Source organism: Ictalurus punctatus, chromosome 15, assembly GCF_001660625.3.
Source record: "Ictalurus punctatus breed USDA103 chromosome 15, Coco_2.0, whole genome shotgun sequence".
Lineage (NCBI taxonomy): Eukaryota > Metazoa > Chordata > Actinopteri > Siluriformes > Ictaluridae > Ictalurus > Ictalurus punctatus.
In genome coordinates, this window is record NC_030430.2 from 3,912,501 (window position 1) to 3,933,081 (window position 20,581).

The 20,581-nt window shown below is 41.8% G+C and overlaps 1 protein-coding gene across 10 annotated transcripts in view; it reads right to left on the reverse strand.

The window, feature by feature from the left end:
- Window positions 1-20,581, reverse strand: part of hspg2 (heparan sulfate proteoglycan 2) — a 125,579-nt gene that overhangs the window by 26,011 nt on the left and 78,987 nt on the right. For 8 of the 10 annotated variants that reach the window (XM_047160209.2, XM_047160208.2, XM_047160214.2 and 5 more), the window contains 21 exons: window positions 15,903-15,962; window positions 14,043-14,165; window positions 12,371-12,532; window positions 12,038-12,160; window positions 11,763-11,924; window positions 11,025-11,147; window positions 10,570-10,731; window positions 10,339-10,461; window positions 9,975-10,127; window positions 9,639-9,781; window positions 9,368-9,445; window positions 6,985-7,120; window positions 5,713-5,867; window positions 5,393-5,522; window positions 4,707-4,850; window positions 4,260-4,394; window positions 2,999-3,180; window positions 2,703-2,898; window positions 1,615-1,794; window positions 1,096-1,356; window positions 739-901 (listed from right to left, as the gene is read on the reverse strand). In XM_047160209.2, coding sequence (XP_047016165.1) covers window positions 739-901; window positions 1,096-1,356; window positions 1,615-1,794; window positions 2,703-2,898; window positions 2,999-3,180; window positions 4,260-4,394; window positions 4,707-4,850; window positions 5,393-5,522; window positions 5,713-5,867; window positions 6,985-7,120; window positions 9,368-9,445; window positions 9,639-9,781; window positions 9,975-10,127; window positions 10,339-10,461; window positions 10,570-10,731; window positions 11,025-11,147; window positions 11,763-11,924; window positions 12,038-12,160; window positions 12,371-12,532; window positions 14,043-14,165; window positions 15,903-15,962 — 3,094 coding nt within the window. The remainder of the gene's footprint in view (window positions 1-738; window positions 902-1,095; window positions 1,357-1,614; window positions 1,795-2,702; window positions 2,899-2,998; window positions 3,181-4,259; window positions 4,395-4,706; window positions 4,851-5,392; window positions 5,523-5,712; window positions 5,868-6,984; window positions 7,121-9,367; window positions 9,446-9,638; window positions 9,782-9,974; window positions 10,128-10,338; window positions 10,462-10,569; window positions 10,732-11,024; window positions 11,148-11,762; window positions 11,925-12,037; window positions 12,161-12,370; window positions 12,533-14,042; window positions 14,166-15,902; window positions 15,963-20,581) is intronic. The other 2 variants (XM_047160211.2, XM_047160212.2) reach the window with 2 other exon arrangements.

Sequence of the window (20,581 nt, forward strand, 5' to 3'; positions counted from 1 at the left end):
GTAGTAGTAGCAGCAGTAGTAGTAGTAGCAGTAGTAGTAGTAGGAGTAGTAGTAGTAGTAGTAGTAGTAGTAGTAGCAGCAGTAGTAGTAGAAGTAGCAGTAGTAGTAGTAGTAGTAGTAGCAGCAGTAGTAGAAGTAGCAGTAGTAGTAGTAGCAGCAGCAGCAGTAGTAGTAGTAGTAGTAGCAGTAGTAGTAGTAGTAGTAGTAGTAGTAGGAGTAGTAGTAGTAGGAGTAGTAGTAGTAGTAGTAGAAGTAGTAGCAGTAATAGTGGCAGTAGTAGTAAAATATATCAAATATATAAATAGGTAACATATAATACAAATTATTTATTCAAAGATTTATTTGAGGCCAAAGAGAATCATTGCTTAGCCTACTTCATATTCATTTCCACGTTAACTGAAACTTTTAGCCATTTTGATGCACTCTGTTTATGGGCTCGAGTAATGGAGCATACTGCACGAGCTATCACGTCAGCTTTCCAAACGAGCGGCAGCGTGGAAAGGATCGACAGCTGCAGTACATCTGGAATCATACCGAGTGGAAAATCTACTCAGGATGCTGAAAATCTTCAAATATTTATTGCATATTTAATCGGCATGTGCGTTCCGGTTCACAGTTACGTAGCATACGATACGGGTTATCCCCTCACAGCCAGTATAAACGTTGAAACGAGGTGAAAATAAGGGGAAGTGCACAGGGAAGCATCTTGCATGCATGCGGCGTGACACCGGAGCCCACCTCAGCACTCCGTCTTTAATGTGATGATTGTGTGGAAGCGATCCTCCCTCCTTCAGCCACTCCAGAGTGATCTCCGGACCTCCGCTGGCTGAGCACGTGAACTCCACCGCACTGCCCAGAGCCTTCACTTCAACCTGGGGGGAGACGCGCACCGACAACGGCGCTACACACGGACATATCACAGGGATTAAATCAGACTCCTTACCCTCCAACACACATCCTATAATTCTAAAAACCTTCTTCGTGAGCTCGCTTAGATACCTCAAACAGGAAAAAAAATTTAAAAAATCACACTTCTGAGACTCTATTTGTACCGTAAGCTGCATTTTCAACAGATTTCCAATCCAAACTACTCACATCGTACGGACACTTTTGCGACAGCCTCGTTCCTGCCCACTTTGTTGCTGGCCACACACTTGTAGGTTCCAGCATCGCTTGGGGAAGCCAAGTTGATCTGCAGGTCTCCTCCTTGCACGTCAGCCCGGGCGGGCAGCCTGCCGTCCACCTTGCTCCATTCGAAGCGCATCGGTGGTGTTCCATGGGCCAGACACTGCAGTCTGATGACCTCGCCGACTCGCACCGCCACATCATCAGGAAGCGTAGTGGTGTATGGAGGTGCTAATAGAGAACCAGACACGGTTAGAGCATTCAAATGAATTCATTCATCTTCAGAAAGCACTGTACCCAGGGTAAGGCTCACTGTGAATCCAGACCGGACCAGGAATACACCTGGTCGATCCGCCTAGTGACATCACGTTCACGATTACACAAGTCCAGACTTACTTCTTCAAGACTGAACGTCTCCGATTGGCCAGCAATTGTGAAAAATAAATAAATAAATAAATAAATAAATAAATAAATAAATTCTCAACTCACTCTCTACATCTACCATGATGGTGACTTCGCTGGTGCCCATGTGGTTGGTGGCGTTGCAGATGTACTGCCCAGAGTCCTGTCGTCCCACGTTGGGCAAGACAAGACTGTTATTGACGATCTTATGTCTCCAGGGAAGAGGTGCACGGAGCTTCGACCAGGTGATCGTGGGTTTCGGGAATCCTGCGAACGACAAACGTCAACAACACACAAACACAATTGCCATCTGTTTTCTTATTCGTACATCAGACTGGCATTAGACGAATGAAAAACAAACGACACAATAACACGGTTCTAGTTTTCAACGAGGATAATATTGACATTAAATGAGTTATAATAGCGCAGCAGGTGTCAAGGTGTTTAACGTTTTGGGTTAGGGAAACCATTTTAAACGAGACTTGTTAAGACAAGAACTCTTAGTCTTCGGTAATTACAAAATAAATCAGACAGAGAAATATCATTTTCTCTGACCAGTATCTTCATTCTTTGTTTGTTAAACGCTTATACCCCTTGTGCTTTTGAATAGGACCATATGCTATGGTTCCTATAGTAACGACGTAGACAGGGTAGGGCAGAACGGCGAACGCTTCCCATAATATAACACTAATAATAAACAGACTAAAATGCACCTTGATGTTTAACAAAGACAAACATAATCATTAATACGGTGAGGTTTCCTGTGTGGAGATGTTTTTGAACAATTTTGGAAGGTCTCCAGGGTCAGTCAGAGGTAACTAGAAGCTTCCAGCACTTTTGTGTGCACTGTGGTTTCTCTGTAACAAGCCTAATGTTTACAGTACCATCTTATTAACGTTAAAAGTAAGTGGAAGAATGACTGTTTATAGCTACTTTAACATAACTCATAATAGGAACTAACTTGTTTTATTGTGTATCGATGCTATAATGAGTACGGAGCTACACATTTCTAGCTGCATATATAGATTCAGGTCATATAAGGTCAGGTCAATTTGACTTAAATGAAATAGCACTTCTTGCAGCGGACATATTCGTTGTTAATTGCCAGCATTCATGTAATGAAGTAAAACGTCATTTTAACCAGATTATCGATATAGTAGAAGATCCATATTTACCGTGGGCATCACAGTGTAGAACCGTAGTTGTCCCCTCCACTACAACCACCAGAGGCTCACGCACGATGGCACGGGGCACAGTTGGAACCTGGGGTCCACCTTCTATAATCACCTCTACCCGAGTCTCTGATCTGCCCTGGTTGTTCTGAGCTGTGCAAATGTATGTGCCGCTGTCCTCAGGCCGTGCAACCAAAATCTGATAAAAAAACAAAAAAAAACAAAAACAAGAACAATGATAAACCTTAAGATGTCTGCAATAAGGCATAAACACCAGCATACACAGAGGATGAATGAACCTGCATGACAGCGTTGGACTCCATGGGCACGGGGTTTCTCAGTATTGTCTTGCGGTTGTTGTCCAGCCTGTGCCAGGTGACAGAAGGTCGCGGCTCTCCAGCTGCCTGGCACTCCAGGTTAATGGGTTCACCCACCTTCACCCTCACTGGCCCTGTGGGTGTCACTGTAGTTTTGGGGAGTTCTGAGGGAAGCAGAGTGACCATAAAGCGAAACAGCAGAAACTTTTACCTCGGCAGGGTCTCAAGTGAGTAAATAATGATTTTTTTGATTGCTCAACTTAATTAGATATACACTCAAAAGATACAGCGAAATAGAGAAGCAGCATATAAAAGAGGAACAACAGAGAGAATGACAAATAGGATGGATGGATGGATGGAAGGATGGTCAGGTGGACCGTTGTGTGCATAGATGGTTGGGTGAAGTAATGGATCCAGAGATGAATGGTCAAGTGGATGAAGTGATGGAGGGATGGATGGATGGATGAATGAATGGTGGATGTTCGGGTAGATGACTGGGTGAATAGATGCAGGGGTGGGTGGATGGTTGGTTGGATGAATGGATGATTGATAGATGGTTGGGTGGAAAGTCAGGTGGCTGGCTGGATGGATAGATGCATGGACGGCTGATTGGTTGGAGGGATGGACGGATAGATGGGTGGATGGATGAATGTATGGTTGGGTAGATGTGTTGAGGGATGGATGATTGGTAGATGGTTGGACAGACAGTCAGGTGGCTGGCTGGATGGATAGATGGGTGAATGGATATGTGTATGTATAGATGAATGGATGGTCGGTGAGGTGGATCACTGGGTGGATAGATGCACTGATGATTGGATTGATGGACGGTTGGATGGAGGGATTGATGGCTGGGTGGATAGTCAGGTAGCTGGCTGGCTAGAGGGATAGATGTATGGATCTATAGCTGGGTGGTTAGATGGACAGAGACAGGTGGAGAGTTGGTCGGATGGTTGGTTGGATGACAGACAGACTCTAATAAGCCCATACAGGAAATGATTAAAACAACAAAACATAACACAGCGCGAGAAGGAAATACAAATATCGCATGAGAAATAAACAGTACATACAATAAATACAGTTATTTATTATGAAATAACTAAAACATCACAAAAACAAGACTATATGAAATATACAAATTAGTAGTGCTCCTTTGTTACACTTATTTTAAAATGCCTTAAATATTTCACCATCTCTAAAAGGTTTAGGACCTCTAAAAGCTTGAAAGATGAATCGATGATCATACCTCTGACAATCAGAGACGCAACGCTGTGCGTGACTCCGTATGGGTTGCTGGCCACACAGCGGTATGCACCATGGTTTACTGGCTGAGCATTGGAAATGGTGAGCACTGAACCATCTGGACTGACCTTCACATTATCTACAATAAAACAATTATAACATGGAGAACCGAACACACACACTGTATGGTATTAGGGCATCTACGGTAGGGTAACTGAGAAAAGCGGATACAAATGGATAAAGAGTACGACGTGTCAGCCTTCAATGAATATAAAAATTCACTGGCATAATTGTTGGCAAATTGCTGTTGTATAATCCGAATAAAAGACTTTATGGCAAGCTGTTATTGCAACAGTAACTCTGTTACAGCATTGTACCCCAGCGTTGATTATTTTCCGATAACAGCATGTCCTGATGTGTTTTATTCTTTAAAAAAAAGGTGCTTATTTACCTTCTAAAGGCTCATTAGTAGAGAGTTTCCACTCCATACGGACAGGCTGCGCTCCGGTGTGTAATCGGCACCTGAAGACGGCCGAATCGCCCGTCTTCACGACTACGCTGTGGGGCTCGATGGAGATGATCGGGCTCTGGTGACCTTTTCCACAGGCAGAGCACAATGACCATTACACAACTGCCCATAATCTCAGAAATGAAACATTTCTCCAAGCTGTGCGATAAACTAAACAAAACCGATATTTGGTGTGACCACCAGACTGTAAAATTCGAGCATTCCTTTTTCCAGCACATGTTGCTGACACAACCTTATCAGCGAGAAAGCACATCATCCTATCATCATTTCTTCCCTCTGAAATGCCTTTCGAAACTAAAAATATCCGTGTAAAAAATAAAAATCTACTTGAATACCGACACCTTGTATGGCTCTCCTAGGGCAGTTCAGGCCTTTCTCATGAACAAAACAGTGGCTGTCTGGAAATTCAGAACATTCCGGTTACTAGCTGAGAACCTTAACTGAGGTGTTGGCTTTGGAGAAAGTGTGCATTTTACGAGCCTGGATGTGAGCTGGAAAATGTCAAACAGTTGCCTGTGTAAAAAAAATCCCTCATCATAGTGCTCTAGACGGATGCGCTCACGAACTGTTCTTAAAACAGTGAGCTCTTGTATGAGTGAGGTGCTTACGAACGGCCTCGGAGGTAACGGAGACGTAGATGCTTGCTTGGCGAGTGTTTGGGCCTCCGTAGACCCTGCAGATGTACTCCCCAGAGTCGTCCTGGGACGCCTGAAGGATGCGCAGCTTGGATCCGATCACCTAAGGCATACAGTCAGGTCTGAATAAAAGCTTGGCGAAACGCACCCAAGACAAAATCGAAAACGGGATTTCTGATTATTATGCTGCTGTTATATTATTGCTCACATTTATAGTAAGTAGTAATAGTCATACAGTGGCTAAAACACAATAATCCGGAATTGAAAATCAGACCTTAGCGGTCAAAACGAACCTGGTGGTTAGAGGAGAGGCCTAAGCCGTTAGCTCTGCTCCAGATGACAGAAGGTGGAGGGTCTCCTTGGACGACGCAGTTCAGTTCCAGCATCTCTCCCTGCACCACGTTGCTGGTTGTGCTTTGGATGGTGACATCAGAGGGGACGGTCTCACCTAGAAGCAAATATTTCGTCCTTTGAGATATACCGTATGTTGTATAGAACACCATCGCTGGATTTGATCAGAGCTGGAACTAATGCAACCGCTCATTCGGTTGAGACAATTTTGAGATCACGGTAGATTACAAACGCGTTACTGACCCGATTCAGTTCCAGGTGTATCCATACGAAACGCATTCAAGTGAGAAATACCGCTACGAACTAACAAGGTTCTGATTTTCAGCCATGTTAGTTTACTCATTTTACTCTACATGCTGAAAACCTGGCATATAAACTCCTCACCTTCACACAAATGGCAAACTAATTGCCAGCACATGTGGCAAAATATGTGTACAAACACCCCGCACACCACAATCTAGAACATCTGCATCACACTGAGCGAATTAGGCATGCACAAACAGGCCTGGCTTTATTCATCTACAAAAGCAGGTCCAATTCATGCTTGGTCTCACAACTCTAAATGACTGAATAAATTTGCATATCAAAAACGATTTGAATATCCATTTTTAAATGTGTTTTAGGAATATTTAGGGCCCTTTTGATATCATAAATTTTGATTTATAGCTATACAGTGCGTCGGAATTATTGATACCATTTAAACCGAGTATTCAAAATTCATTCATCTTTGGTCAGGGTCATTTGGGATGTGGAGGCTATCCTGGGAACACTAGGAGTGAGAGTATGGGAATACACACATTCACACCATGGGGCAATTTAGCTGGGAGGTAGAGCGTTTCTTGGGAGGTAGACGGAAACAGGAGAATGCAGAGGAAACCAGTATGGAGACGAGGAGAAGACATGACGCTCAACACCGACTGTAACCTGAGCTCAGATTGAGAGGTAGTAATGAACTCAACTCAATTCAGTTTATCGTTGTCCATACAAATAAATCAATCAATCTTCATAAGAACTTGCCAGGAGGAGGGCAATCATACAGGCCGCCCGCACAATGAGAAAGATGGTGGGGGTGCCAATAATTTTGAAAGCAGCGTTTTACAGCTTAAACATATCATATTCTTCTACTACATTCATTTTCACCAATAATTCTGAATGCCGTTACATTTTCCTCACTGAACGGTCACACTGCTCAAAATGGCACGTTTTCGATTTACCTTTAATCACAGTGACGTCAATAACGGCCTCGGACGAGCCGACGGCATTCGTCCCGATACACAGATACGTGCCGGCGTCGGACATCTTCACGTTGGGGATGAGCAGAGTGCCGTAGTCAGTGCGCTCCATTCGAGCCTAGTCACATCGAAGAGGAAATGAAATCATCACAACGCAAGACACGTTCAAACTCTCCCGTGTTCACATTAAACAGATTGATCCGTTTGCTACTGCAGACAATTTGCGACGTTTCTTACCTTGCACCACCTGATCGGGAATCAATACGCACGATCACAGGACACGTCATGTACTCGTTTAATAAACCGATTAGTGGGATAGCTGCAGAAGCACCTACGTTATTCATTTGTGTGATGGTTTCGCTTAACATGTCTCATGTACTACAAAAGACATAAATGTTAGGCTCTAGTTCTCGATGATACATTAATTATGACTAACTGCGATTATTAATAGCATTATTAATAGGGTTGATTAGACATTTCACAAAGTGGCATATGTGATCATTAGAGCTGTGCAGGGTTAGAGCGGTTATAAGAAATCCTATACCCTCTTCTTCTTTCTATTCAACTTCTTTTTCTATTGTAATCTACTTAATCCCATAAACAGCACAAACTTTCACCATTATCCTTCTGAAGGACAAATATTCTTAGCTGTAAATATCACATGAAATGGAAAGGTGCGATGAACCATTTTTGTACTATTTGGTGCGATTCTCTTCCATCAACGAAGGATTTCTCTGCGGCACCGACAAAAGATAACGTCCAACTTTCAACCAATCAGGACAAGGAGGCTGGAATGCTTCACCGTGTCTGGATCCGGACCTCCATTCAATGACCCCCTGATCTACACTTATACCTCGAACTGACAAATGAGTTTGCCACAAAGGACGATGCATTTAAAGCATGTAATCCTACATCACTTTCATAACAGTGTTTGATCGTGTATAAACAAGCTGTCAGTTTTCTCCTGCTTCAGCTAATGGCCACATTTTTCAGTGTGATGTGCTAAAGCGTGAGGTGCAGATGCTCAACTGAATGAGCATCTGGATGCATTCACAGCTTCTCAAAGCAGCCTGATCACACAGCAGATCCACACAAATCCTAGGAAAAGCTAACACTGTGCAGTGGCAGTAGGCACTGTGTCATAAAAGAGTGTTCTATCGTAAAGAAAGAAAACACTACTTTCACTCATACAGTGCCTGGGATAAGTATTCACCCCCTGCCCCTTCCTATAGCCCCACCCCCAGCACAACCTAGTGTTACCACCTGGAACTAAAACAGACTTAATTGCGATTATGCAGTACATCATGCATCTACAAAATAGCCCTAGATTAGTTCTGGAGCAACTGGTTACCATTAGAAGTCACAAAATTACTTAAATAGAGTCCACCTATTAAAGTGCAATTAAAGTGTCTCGGTATAAATGAGACACTTTTTTTCGTGAAAGCGCCCAGAGTTTGTTAGAGAGCATACCTAAGCAAACAGTATCATGAAGACCAGGTCTGGGAAAAGTTCTGGAAGTGTGTCAATCAGGGTTTGGGGAAGGAAAAAAAAAATCTCAAACTTCCTGCAGAGTACCATTCAATTCAAATCAATTTGATTCAATTCGATTCGATTCAATTCAATTCGATTCACTTCAATTTGATTCACTTCAATTTGATTCAATTCAATTCGATTTGATTCACTTCAATTCAATTTGATTCACTTCAATTTCATTCAATTCAATTTGATTCAATTCAATTCGATTTGATTCACTTCAATTCAATTCGATTTGTATAGCGCTTTTAACAATGGTCATTGTCTCAAAGCAGCTTTACAGAAATATATAAACACAGGATAGAGATTTTAAGTGTGTGAATTTATCCCTATTGAGCGAGACGGTGGTGAGGAAAAACTCCCTAAGATGTATGAGGAAGAAACCTTGAGAGGAACCAGACTCAGAAGGGAACCCGTCCTCATCTGGGTAAAAATCCATTATTTAAAAAAATGGAAAGAATATGGCACAACCATGGCCTAGAGAAGGTCGCCCAGCAAACATCAGGAGGACATTCATTATTCAGAGAATTATGGGTCGGATATTTTTTGTAGATCCATCAAAGATAATCCCATTTTCAGGTCCAGGTTGTAAAATCTGTGGGGGTGAATACTTATGCAAGTGACTGTACATACTGTACCTACATATTAGCTTCTGGTTAGTAGATGATACATAAATCAGTGACATAAAAAAAAACCAAAAAACAAACAAACAAACAGAAAAAACTATTTATTAAAGCATGCACTTAGTAAACAGCAAGCTAGGTGAGCAAAGTGAGACATGGAGGATGGATTGGTGTGAGACAGACAGCAGACAGAAGACAGATGGACAGACCTGCATCTCGTCAATACGTCTCTGCAACGCATCGAGACTGTTGGACTTAAACTGATGGAAACCGTGCGAGGGAATGGCCTGAACAAACATCAAGACACGGGATGGAACAAGACACAACAAAAGAAACCCACAAACAAACAGGGAAAGAAATGAGAGTGTCAAAACCCGAGCAAGACCAACGGCATAACCGAACAAACAGAGTTGATGCAGATGCTAGAAAAAGGGGGAAAAACGAGGAAAGGAGATGCTGTGGAGAGGATAAATTTCTCACCTGAGGAGGGAGAGTTCCACCTCTCTTTTTCCAGGTCAGACCCGGGCTGGGTGAGCCTCCAGCTCTGCAGTATAGGCGCAAAGTCTGATCTTCATGAATCTCCACCCGCTGGGGGCTCACCTGCACGTGGGGCAGACTGGCACCTAAAACCAAGTCAGTGTGATTGTTTTTCCATGTATATACGTCTTGAACACGATTACTACAGTTAACAGAAACTAATACTACAGTTGGTCCGATTCACACCGGTGATTATTTTCCTAGAACTGCACACCCCTGAGATCTCAAAAAAAAAAGAATCAGTACTCATGATCTAGTTGGGATGTGTGATGAACATACTGTGGACGTAGAGGACCGCGCGGGCGGAATGTTCTCCGTGCGTGTTGACGGCTCTGCACGTGTAGTCGCCCTCGTCAGAGCGCTGCACAGAAGGGAAGGTCAGAACTCCGCCTTGGATGATGGCGCTGCTGCTGATACGGTTACCCGGACCACCTGAGGAGTTCAAACTTGATTCGTTTATTACGTTATGGCAATCATGGCACAAGTCCAGAAGGATCCAGAAGTCTACAAGCAAGAACTGTTTTTCCTCTTTGATCGAATACTAAGGAAAGTGATCCAACTTGAATGCATTTACTCAATACTATTTTGTAAATCTGAGGCTGATTATGTATGAAAGGTTCTTGCAGTTGCTCTCCCGTCGTACCTGTCCACTCGACTGAAGGAGCCGGGTTGCCAGTGGCGGTGCAGCGGAACTCGGCACGTTGGCCCTGCTGGATGGTAATAACAGGCGGGTGGATGTTCACGGTGGGCTTCGACACGATGCCGGCTACAACAGATAAAGAGCAGTTTGAGGAACGCTCCAAAATAAGACAGCGTGCACCAGATCAGATTCATAAACAACGAGGTCTATATAATTAATGCTCGGGACTCGTACCAGATGAACTCTGGACATTGAGGACCAGCCGGGCTGCATGTTCTCCGTGCGTGTTGAAGGCTCTGCAAACGTATTCGCCCTCGTCAGAGCGCTCCACGGAGGGGAAAATAAGAACTCCGCCTCGGATGATGGCTCTGCTGCTGATACGGTTACCCGGACCTCCTGGGAGTTTCCATTCAAAATACGTCGTCACATCACAACTCATGGTACAAAACAGTGTGCGGATTATTTGCTGCTAGTGTTTATTATGAGAAACTAAGCGGAATCCTTTCGAGACAAATTTGCATTTGTTTCCTTTGTAAATATTTGATTTTAAACGCCAACACCTTACGCGATATCGCCGCATAACGAACAAACCCTCCTGACTAACTTCAGCGAGAATGACGGGATCTTGCTCGAGAGTTAGACGTTTAGCTTTTATAACTGATTAACCGTTCGTTTGTCCATCACTTTACCTGTCCACTCGATAGAAGGAGCCGGGTTGCCAGTGGCGGCACAGCGTAACTCAGCACGTTGGCCCTGTTGGACGGTGAGCACGGGCGAGTGGACCGTCACCGTAGGCTTCGTCACCTCGACAGCTACAGCGAGCAAAAAGCAGTTAGTAACACGTAGGAAATAAAGGAATGTTTTTAGCCAATGAACTGGACTCCCATGAACTCCCAAGCAGAACATGGGACTGGGCAAGCACACCAGAGCTAGCTAATGCATTGAGGATTTGTCCACCCTGAATGTACTGTAGCTTGCTTCAGTCATGTGTTCCCATTTGCTAGTGAGGTAAAATATCTGGTGCCAAACACAAATCTTTGGAAAGACCATAAAGAAGACAATTTCATGCTGGTTGAAGTAAAATTAACCTAAAAGTATTTACTTTAAAATAAAAATAAAAATTGTGTATGAGCAAGCAGCACCGTGTGGTCTTCTGGCATGAGGAGAATGTGTGTCCCTAATGAATACTGGTGAGCCCAAACATCAATCTCTAATGTTCATGCTCTGGCAAAGCTTTCGGCTTCGTATTATGACAGTTAGAATCCGTGGAACGTATATACACATCGTCTATCATATATATACAGTCTACGGTTTGGTTGTCCTGCCAGGACAAATTGGTGGACCATGTGAGAGGACTGAACCCCGGGGAACAAGCTAGATGGCCTACGTTTATCAACCAGTGCTGGAGCTGTAGTAGTGATATGTACCAGATGAACTGTGGACGTAGAGGACTGCCCGGGCTGCATGTTCTCCGTGTGTGTTGAAGGCCCTGCAGGTGTAGTCGCCCTCGTCAGAGCGCTCAACAGATGGGAAGGTGAGAACCCCATCTCTGATGATGGCGCTGCCACCGATACGGTTTCCTGGGCCTCCTGTGAGTTACAATTCAATGTCCGTTGTCATTTTCCAGAGCTTTGTCGATACAAATTTTTCACCAGGTAAATTGATACTTTCGTTAAAAATTCCTAGACTTTCAACACCTTACCTGTCCATTCAATGGAAGGAGCTGGGTTGCCAGTGGCAGTGCAGCGGATCTCAACGCGTGTGCCCTGCTGGACTCTGAGTACAGAAGGGTGAATCGTGACTGTGGGCTTCACTGCCTCATCAGCTACAAGATAAAAAAAAAAAAAAAAAAAAAATGCTGAGTTGCGTTTCTTATTTCGTCTTCTGACTCGGACTATTACTAGAACTGTGTTTATTTTGAGCTCCAAACTAGCCTGTTCTGGTCAAAATAAGAACTAGCAACATATAATGAATACAGATTAGTAAGCGTCACATTTGGGAAAACCAAATCTTATCATCTAGATTGATTTTGTACCCGGTGAACTGTAGATGTGGAGGACCGCCCGGGCCGTATGTTCTCCGTGTGTGTTGACGGCTCTGCAGGTGTAGTCTCCTTCATCAGAATGCTGCACAGAAGGGAAGGTGAGAACTCCACCTCGGATGACGGCTCTGCTGCTGATACGGTTGCCCGGACCTCCTGAAAGTGACGGTCCAAACTTTCGACTGCATACTCCAAACCATTTGAAATATTTTGTCATCAATTTAGTTTTGTGCGGCTGTATAAAAACAGCTTGATATTTTTATTTCTGACAATTTCATACCTTTGGGACTGAAGACCCTCAACATCTAAAAATGGAAGTAAATCTAAAACACGGCGAACTGTGAATTCTTTCATAATTTCCAGGTTCTCCTTGATCAACTGTCTACAAAGTTTATCAGTCAACCGCATCATTTTAAATGGTTAGTACTAACAGTGTAGAATCAACGCAGTACTATCAAGTCCCATCTCTCTTATGCATGCATACCTTTGCCTAAATTGCCCGTTCATAAAAACTCACTAATATTACAATCCAGGTGGAAGTCTTGATGGAAGTCCTTCCTTCCATTCTTGCCCAAAACCTTACACAGCTATCTTCCCATCTCCAAATAAATAACCCTTGGATGCCAGGCCAGACATGCTATAGAAATTTGTGTTAATGCAAGAAACACATGCAAATATGCAGGACAAGGGGTACTCAAGGAACAGGGTTGGGAATCTCTATTCTGCACCAAGAAAGAGAAAACTATGTCCTCAGTCCTCATCGGTCCCAACCAATCAATAGCTTTGAGTCTATCGGTAGCAGTGGTGGCTCAGTGGTTAAAGGCTCTGGGTTATTGATCAAAAGGTCAGGAGTTCAAGCCCCAGCACTGCCAAGCTGCCACTGTTGGTCCCTTGAGCAAGGCCCTTATCCCTCTCTGCTCAGTTGTATAAATGAGATAAATGTAAGTCGCTTACATTTGGGTAAGGGCGTCTGCCAAATGATATAAATGTAACGTAATGATTCTGTGAATCAACAGATCCTTACCTCCACAACTGCTCTCTGATCTGCCTTTCATCTTATCTACAGAACCGGTCCATGTGCCATGGAGAGGTTTCAGTTCATCAACTAACAGTTCTTGGTCCACTCTCATTCCAATATAGTAAATACTGGGCTGATTGATCAGATCTCATGGCTTCTGTTATCACTACTACACTGGTGACACACATTCCTCAGTCTACCTTCACAGAAGACATCAGACTTTGTCCAAAGGTGGAGACCATCTGACCTTCGACCTTGACAAAATACAACTTAATCTACCTACTGGCTAAGAACTCACCCATGCTGGAATCTTTGCATCCCAATGATCACCTACACAGCTAAGAATCTTAGCTGTAATCTTAGAAGACTGGCTCAACATCCCACTAACCATCAGATCCGACAGATTTCTTTTTCACAACATTAGTCGTAAACAACCATTCATTTACAGAAACTCGTTTTCTTTTACAAGCCCTAGTTATTTCCAGGCTTGATTACTACAGCTATTTACCTGCTGATCTCCCTTCATATACCGGTTCTCCTCTACAGAGCATTCAGAAACCTGCTGCTCACTGGTTGATAGGCCCTTCTGTAGTCACCCTTATAATAGTTCTTATATTAGAGAATTTTCAAAGTTAGGTTCCACCTTACCGGTCCACTCAACTGAAGGTGCTGGGCTGCCAGCGGCGGTGCAGCGGAACTCGGCGCGTTGGCCCTGTTGGACGCGGAGGACAGCTGGGTGGATCGTGACTGTGGGCTTCGTTGCTTCGCCAGCTACAGTGATCAAAAACCAGTTAATCTCATACAAGGAAGGTAGAGATGCCATGCCCAGTCAGTAAGATCAGAGGTGAGTCACAATTGCACCTAGAACTGTTTGAAAGCTTTGGCAGGGCTGTAATTCTCTTGTGGTTCCAAATGTTGTGCTATGTAATTCCTAACTGCAAGCATATTCTAAAGTCAATACAGTGTAATGACGGGCCATGACTGGCAACCTAAGACAGGATAATAAGGGTGGGAATTCTTATTTTTAATGCAAAGGTGATGATGGGGGAAAGCTTGAGTCAAGTCTTGTACTGAATGTAAATCTTTGCTATTTACATGCCTGACATGGAGACTATTTCCATAATCGGTTGCTAATTGTGTAAACAGATGGTTTCAGCATGTCTGGCTGACCAACAAGGCTGATTGAAGATGACCCAGATGAGAAGTGACAGGCAGGATGAGGGCCATGCTACCAGACTGCCATCTGTGCCAGCACGGCTGGGCATCGAGCCCCAGACTCCATCTGCTGGGATTCTGACACAGCATAGCTAAAGACGTAAACGGTTCACGGGAGTGTAGGACTATGGGCCTGGGTAATCTCTGTGACAGCTAGTGGGTTGTTTAGGACACTTATGCTGCAGTGATTCTTAGTGATGCTGACTTTAAAACAGGATGACTGTTTTCGAGTAGGTGTTTATGCAGATTTCATGTACAAAATGTGTGTTGCCTTTTTACAGTTATTGTGTGATAGGCCAGTTTCTCTGTGACCAGATTAGATGAACTCACCATATACCAGTTCTACATTTTAAAAGGCCAATTTAATGTGCTTACTCTGGTCTTTGATGAGGGCGGAAAAAAAAAAAAAAAAAAAAAAAGTCAAAAAAGAGATTTATAACAGAGTATTCAGAGTGCTCAGAGTGCTGCCTGTGTACACAAAGTCTTCGGAGATGATGGTGAACTGTGGATGGCGATGGTGGTGGTGAAGCATGATGGTGGATGTGCCATTGTTGCATCCTGTATGCGTGAAGCATTTTCAAGCAAGTGCAAAGTGCATGAGAGACTCCTCTCCTTTTAAAGTTTTACAAGCCTTAACTATCCAAAAAAAAAAACCTTTGAGAACCCCCCCATCTACAAGACAGGAGGTAATGAATGTCGTGAACCTACAATAACCCATCACTACTATTTCTAATGATCTACAAGTTCTTCCAAGTTTTCACATCAAAGCCTACCTGCTTAACACGTTGCAATAATACTCAAACGTATGTAAATTGCTCTACAAATGTTGGTAAACAATGGAGAGGAATCTCCCAGTGGTAGAATCATGCAACCTTATTGGACCAACAGCCAAAAGCTTAATAAGCTCAAGTAATTACAACATCTGCAAGTCTCGAGTTACGAGTCCGTCATCTTGAGGATCAAGAGAAAACTAGGTGCTAAAGTAGCGTTTTTACCAGAACGCTGTTGAATTCTCGAATTTGATTGGTCAGAAAGTGTTGGTTAATTTTCTAGAACAGCAGCTATGACACTAGTTCAGACTGCAAGGCAAATCACAGGTTTATATTAAATGTGCATGTACTAATATATTTCTGTTTCTCTAGTAACAAGTCATTTCCATGGCGGACTAAGCTTGCACAGGCATTACTTGAGCTAGTCAGTTCATGCTAATGATGATTGTAACATGCAGTAGAGATGTGGAGCGACAGAGAGAGAGCGCCCACCACTGGGCTGGAGATCAGCAGGTGGACTTACGCTGTCTATGTCCTTCAAACATTTCATAGGCTGTGTAAAACATCTCAGCCTTAGTTCCGTCTGTAAATGGTGGACACGTAAACACCGAGAGGTAAGTACCCAAAACAAGGAAGAGGGGAAAAAATGGGCTCTAGTGTCCTCCAAAGTCATCCAAGAGCTTCTGAACCGAACCGTCACCTCATATGCTCACCAGCACAATCTCAACCGTACTGCATAATTTTTCTAATTCATTTTGGAAGGTAATAATTGTGCACTGCAGTAGAAAAGATACATAATACTGGATTTGTATATAGTCATAATATACATATTAAAACATTTTTTTAATATATAAATATATTAAAACATTCAGGATTTCATTCAGCATCATAACTTCCCGTGTTCTGTCCACGTACACAAAAAACGCTCCTGTTGGATTCGCTCTTTTTCAGCTCTCCTTCCGAGTAAGCTGACTCCCAGATGTTCTCACACCTCGTCAACAAACCGAGTTCACTTTTTTTGGTCCAGTTGTTTTCACACTGCAATGTTTTGTAATCTGACTAAACTGCTTGCAGACGTGGATGTTTCTTGATTGGTCAGAAATCTGATGACGACGTGTTTCGACGGATCTCGTCGGTCCTCGTAGGTCAGGGGTGTCCAGTCTTATCCGGAAAGGTCCGGTGTGGGTGCAGGTTTTCATTCCAACCGAACAGGAGCCACACCTGATTCCACCTGTTTAATCAGTTGATCTCGGCTTTCCATAGACTCCGGTGTGGCTTCTGTTCGGTTGAAATGAAAACCTGCGCCACACCGGCCCTTTCCGGATAAGATTGCACACCGCCGTCAAAGTAGTTGTGTTAACTGTTATATAATTGCAATCTACCAGATAATTACTAGGGGCTGTTTTCACAGTTAGTGACTTAAATCCAAACATTACGTCAGTTCGTGGACGGGAATGTACAGTAAGGCCCCCCCCCCAGAGTCTGAAGCTGCAAAAGTCGAATTTCTGTCACCCCATTCATATTACACAAATGACCTGCATGGAGCTCATGCCTTTTAAGTAGAAGCGTCTGAGCTGGGGTTTTTCAATACACCCCCATCCCAAAACAAATCATGGGCATGAGTTTCTCCACCATCGACCATTACGGTTACCATTTTTAGACCCATTTAAATGGTACATATTGAAGCTATTTACAAACGTGCACACATCGTGCATTGATCTACATGCCCTAGTACTACATGCATTTTGTTCTGCACAAAGAGGGGACGTATCATTTTTGGTAGCAAGATGCACGTTAAAGTGTTCCACAGACTGAAAGATATTTATTTTCTCAGTAGTTATACTCTTTGTTCAGAACTAATAATACTATTTAGTTCGTTCAATATTAAGAGCTACCACAAAACGTGCAAAAAAGTTATAAAGCTCCTTCTACAGCGGTGATGATAAAAGCACCCGATGTCATTTTAGCACACAATACCGAAAACCAGTAACAAACTGAACCACGGTTCACTTGGATGACGACCTAGACCTCCGATTTAATACGGACCAGAGTTCACACAAACACAGGCACAGTGTTCGCATCTGTTAAAAACAACGTAAATAGCTAACTTGTGCTAGCTAGCAATTTATATATGCTATGCATATATAAATACACACATATATATTCATTAGGCAGCTAACAAATATATATGACTTGAACGAACAAACACAAATATAAACGTGTTAAGATGGACAATAATGAAACTGTTAGCTATTGTTAGCATTTGAAACCAATTTGTAACCAAGCTGGAGTGAAAAATGTTTTTCTCCGCGTCATGTTTTTTCCAAGCTTCTTCTTTCCGAAAAGAACGATGGGACTGCATTCAGCCAAAAAAGTTGCAGTTTTGATGCTTGGGATTGAAATAGTGGCAGGTCAAAACAACTCTTAAAAATATCATGGTTGGTCAGACATGTTTGGTTTTTCGGAATAAAAGAAAAAGGAAAAAACGAAAAGAAAAGAAAAGCCCTGTGGATTCAAAGATAATTGAGTACATATGGAAGATATAGCAAGAGAACATTGGCTGAATAGATATAATGAAAGGAGAGAAAGAGCGCACACTGAATGGTACACATTATAAAAGACATGCAGGTTAGTATAAAAATACATGTAAAGCTTGGATTCTGCAAACGCATACACACACACACACACACGTATATTTTCTCTTAATACAGCTTGTGACTGATCCAAATCTAGTCAAGATACAAACATCTGACTGCACGTCATGATTTTATCTTTGCTTTAATTGAGTGTGCTCAGGTGGCATTATATAATTATTTATACATTTATTATTTCACAGATTAGATAAATAAAACACACCGGAAGACGAGTATTTGACTTTTTTTTTCCCCCCTAAATTAAAGCACCGGAACATTTTTCATACAAAATTAAATACATGTTAAGTTTTATCTGCGACAGTCAATGCTGAACAGACATTAACTAGAAGCACCAAACCAACTTAAAAACAGAAAAAATGCCAAACAGGAAAAAAAAAAAAAAAAAACTCTTTTGATGAATATATAAACACATTACAAATCAAAATAACATCAAAAATAAATATGGCCCAAAATATAACTAGCACATTAACGTATAGTATAAAAAAAAAAAAAAAAATTCATTAGAACAGATTTACTTCCTTCCATTCACCATCCATTTATCCATTCATATAATGACTATAAGATGAGAATCTGCCTCGTGATATGATGATGATAATCATAAAAATATTGAAATGCCAAAGAAACGAAATGAAATACCATTCTGAAAATATCAAGGTATAAAAACGTGCCAGGATACAAAAAACATTGTAGGATACTGGAACATCCGATATGAAATAATACACAGTCCTAGCGGATGAAATATGCATATTCATCCTGCTGCACTGGACATAGCACCATTACAAAACAAAACAAAACAAAACAAAAATACACATTCATTCATTAGAGTTTTACAAAACAGTGAAAATAACAGTAGTGATCAAAAGCTCTCCGGACGTGTGAAAGAGCTGAAAGAGCTCCAGTCCTCCTGGCCAGTAGATTTACACACTGATTGTCCTATCCCCATTAAGCCTCCTCAAGATGCATGACAGCTTGCAATGTCACTCCAAAAGCCCCAGTAGAAACACCGGCTAAGGAAAACATCACCACAAATACACGAGACGACACCACCACCACATAAAGAACCACCACAGCAGCGTGGAACCCGACACCACGGTTATTTCACCACTATCCGTCGGTGATACGCTGTACGCGAAGGAGTTGTGTAACGTGATATAACCTCGAAGCCGTATTCAGAGGTTGGCGACTTAAGCTGAAAAGTTACATTGATGTTTACGTGGGGAAAGTTGCTTGTATTCAGAGTCGTGTTACGCGCATACTCGAGTCGATTGTCTCAGCTATGAGGTTGTATGTGTGTGTGTATATATATATATATATATATACACATATATACACACACACACAGACACACACACATATACATACATATATAGACATATACATACATTATATATATATATATATATATATATATATATATATATATATATATATATATATATATATATATATACATACATTATATATATATATATATATGTATATATGTATATGTATATATATATATATATATATATATATATATATATATATATATATATATACATATATATATATATACATACACACACACACACATATACATATACACACACACACACACACACACACATATAAATGAAATAATATATAAATTCGATTGCAAGCATTAAAATAAACATCTACTATATTGCCAATATGTTCCTGCAATATAGTTCTAGTTGAACAAATTTGGGTTCGGTACGGCTTTCGTGCTCATTATTCAGCAGTTTATGGAATAGCACTTGATCCAGCGCGTCCGATTATTTAGTGCCTTTTGGTTTATTGGAAACGCGCAACCTTATACATGGCTGTGTATACTAAATCGAGGTGTCACGAGATCGGAAACGTGTGTACAGGATGGAGACTCTTATCCGCGCTTTGAATTACCGTAGTAATATTTGTGCTAAAGGAATATAATAACGGCAGTGTTTTGAAGCGTTGAATCGATATGCTTTCATGGAAAGATCACGGTTTGAAGGATAAGCTGGCTGCGCATGCCAGCTTACAGTTCACTTTGATTTTAATTCAGAATTTTATCCTTAAACCAAAAAACAAACAAACAAACAAAAAAAAACCTCAAGATTAACATACCGTCTCTGATTTAAGATACGGTTTCCTCGTTGGGGGGGGGCATTTCAAGGAGTTCATAATATTAATGAAAGTATAATAGTCTGTTGTTTTTTATTTTTTTTTTAAAATAAATACATTAGAGAGTGTGACATACTGTGGTTAACACAAACTGTGGTCTGTGGAGCTGGACTTATTGCTGCTCGTCACACTAGAAACATGTCCAAGCTAAGAATCAGATGCAACAAGGAAGCCTAAATAGCGCTTAAGTCACTTAAATGTAGTTACGTTAGATACCCACGTCGGTATTAACTCCTCATTACCTGTGCTTAACTCGACTCTGAATACGACCCAAAGGCATTCTGAATAAAGATACCTCATTACTGGACCTTAATAATAATAATAATAATAATAATAATAATAATAATAATAATAATAGCCGTTGTAATGTATATATGCTAAA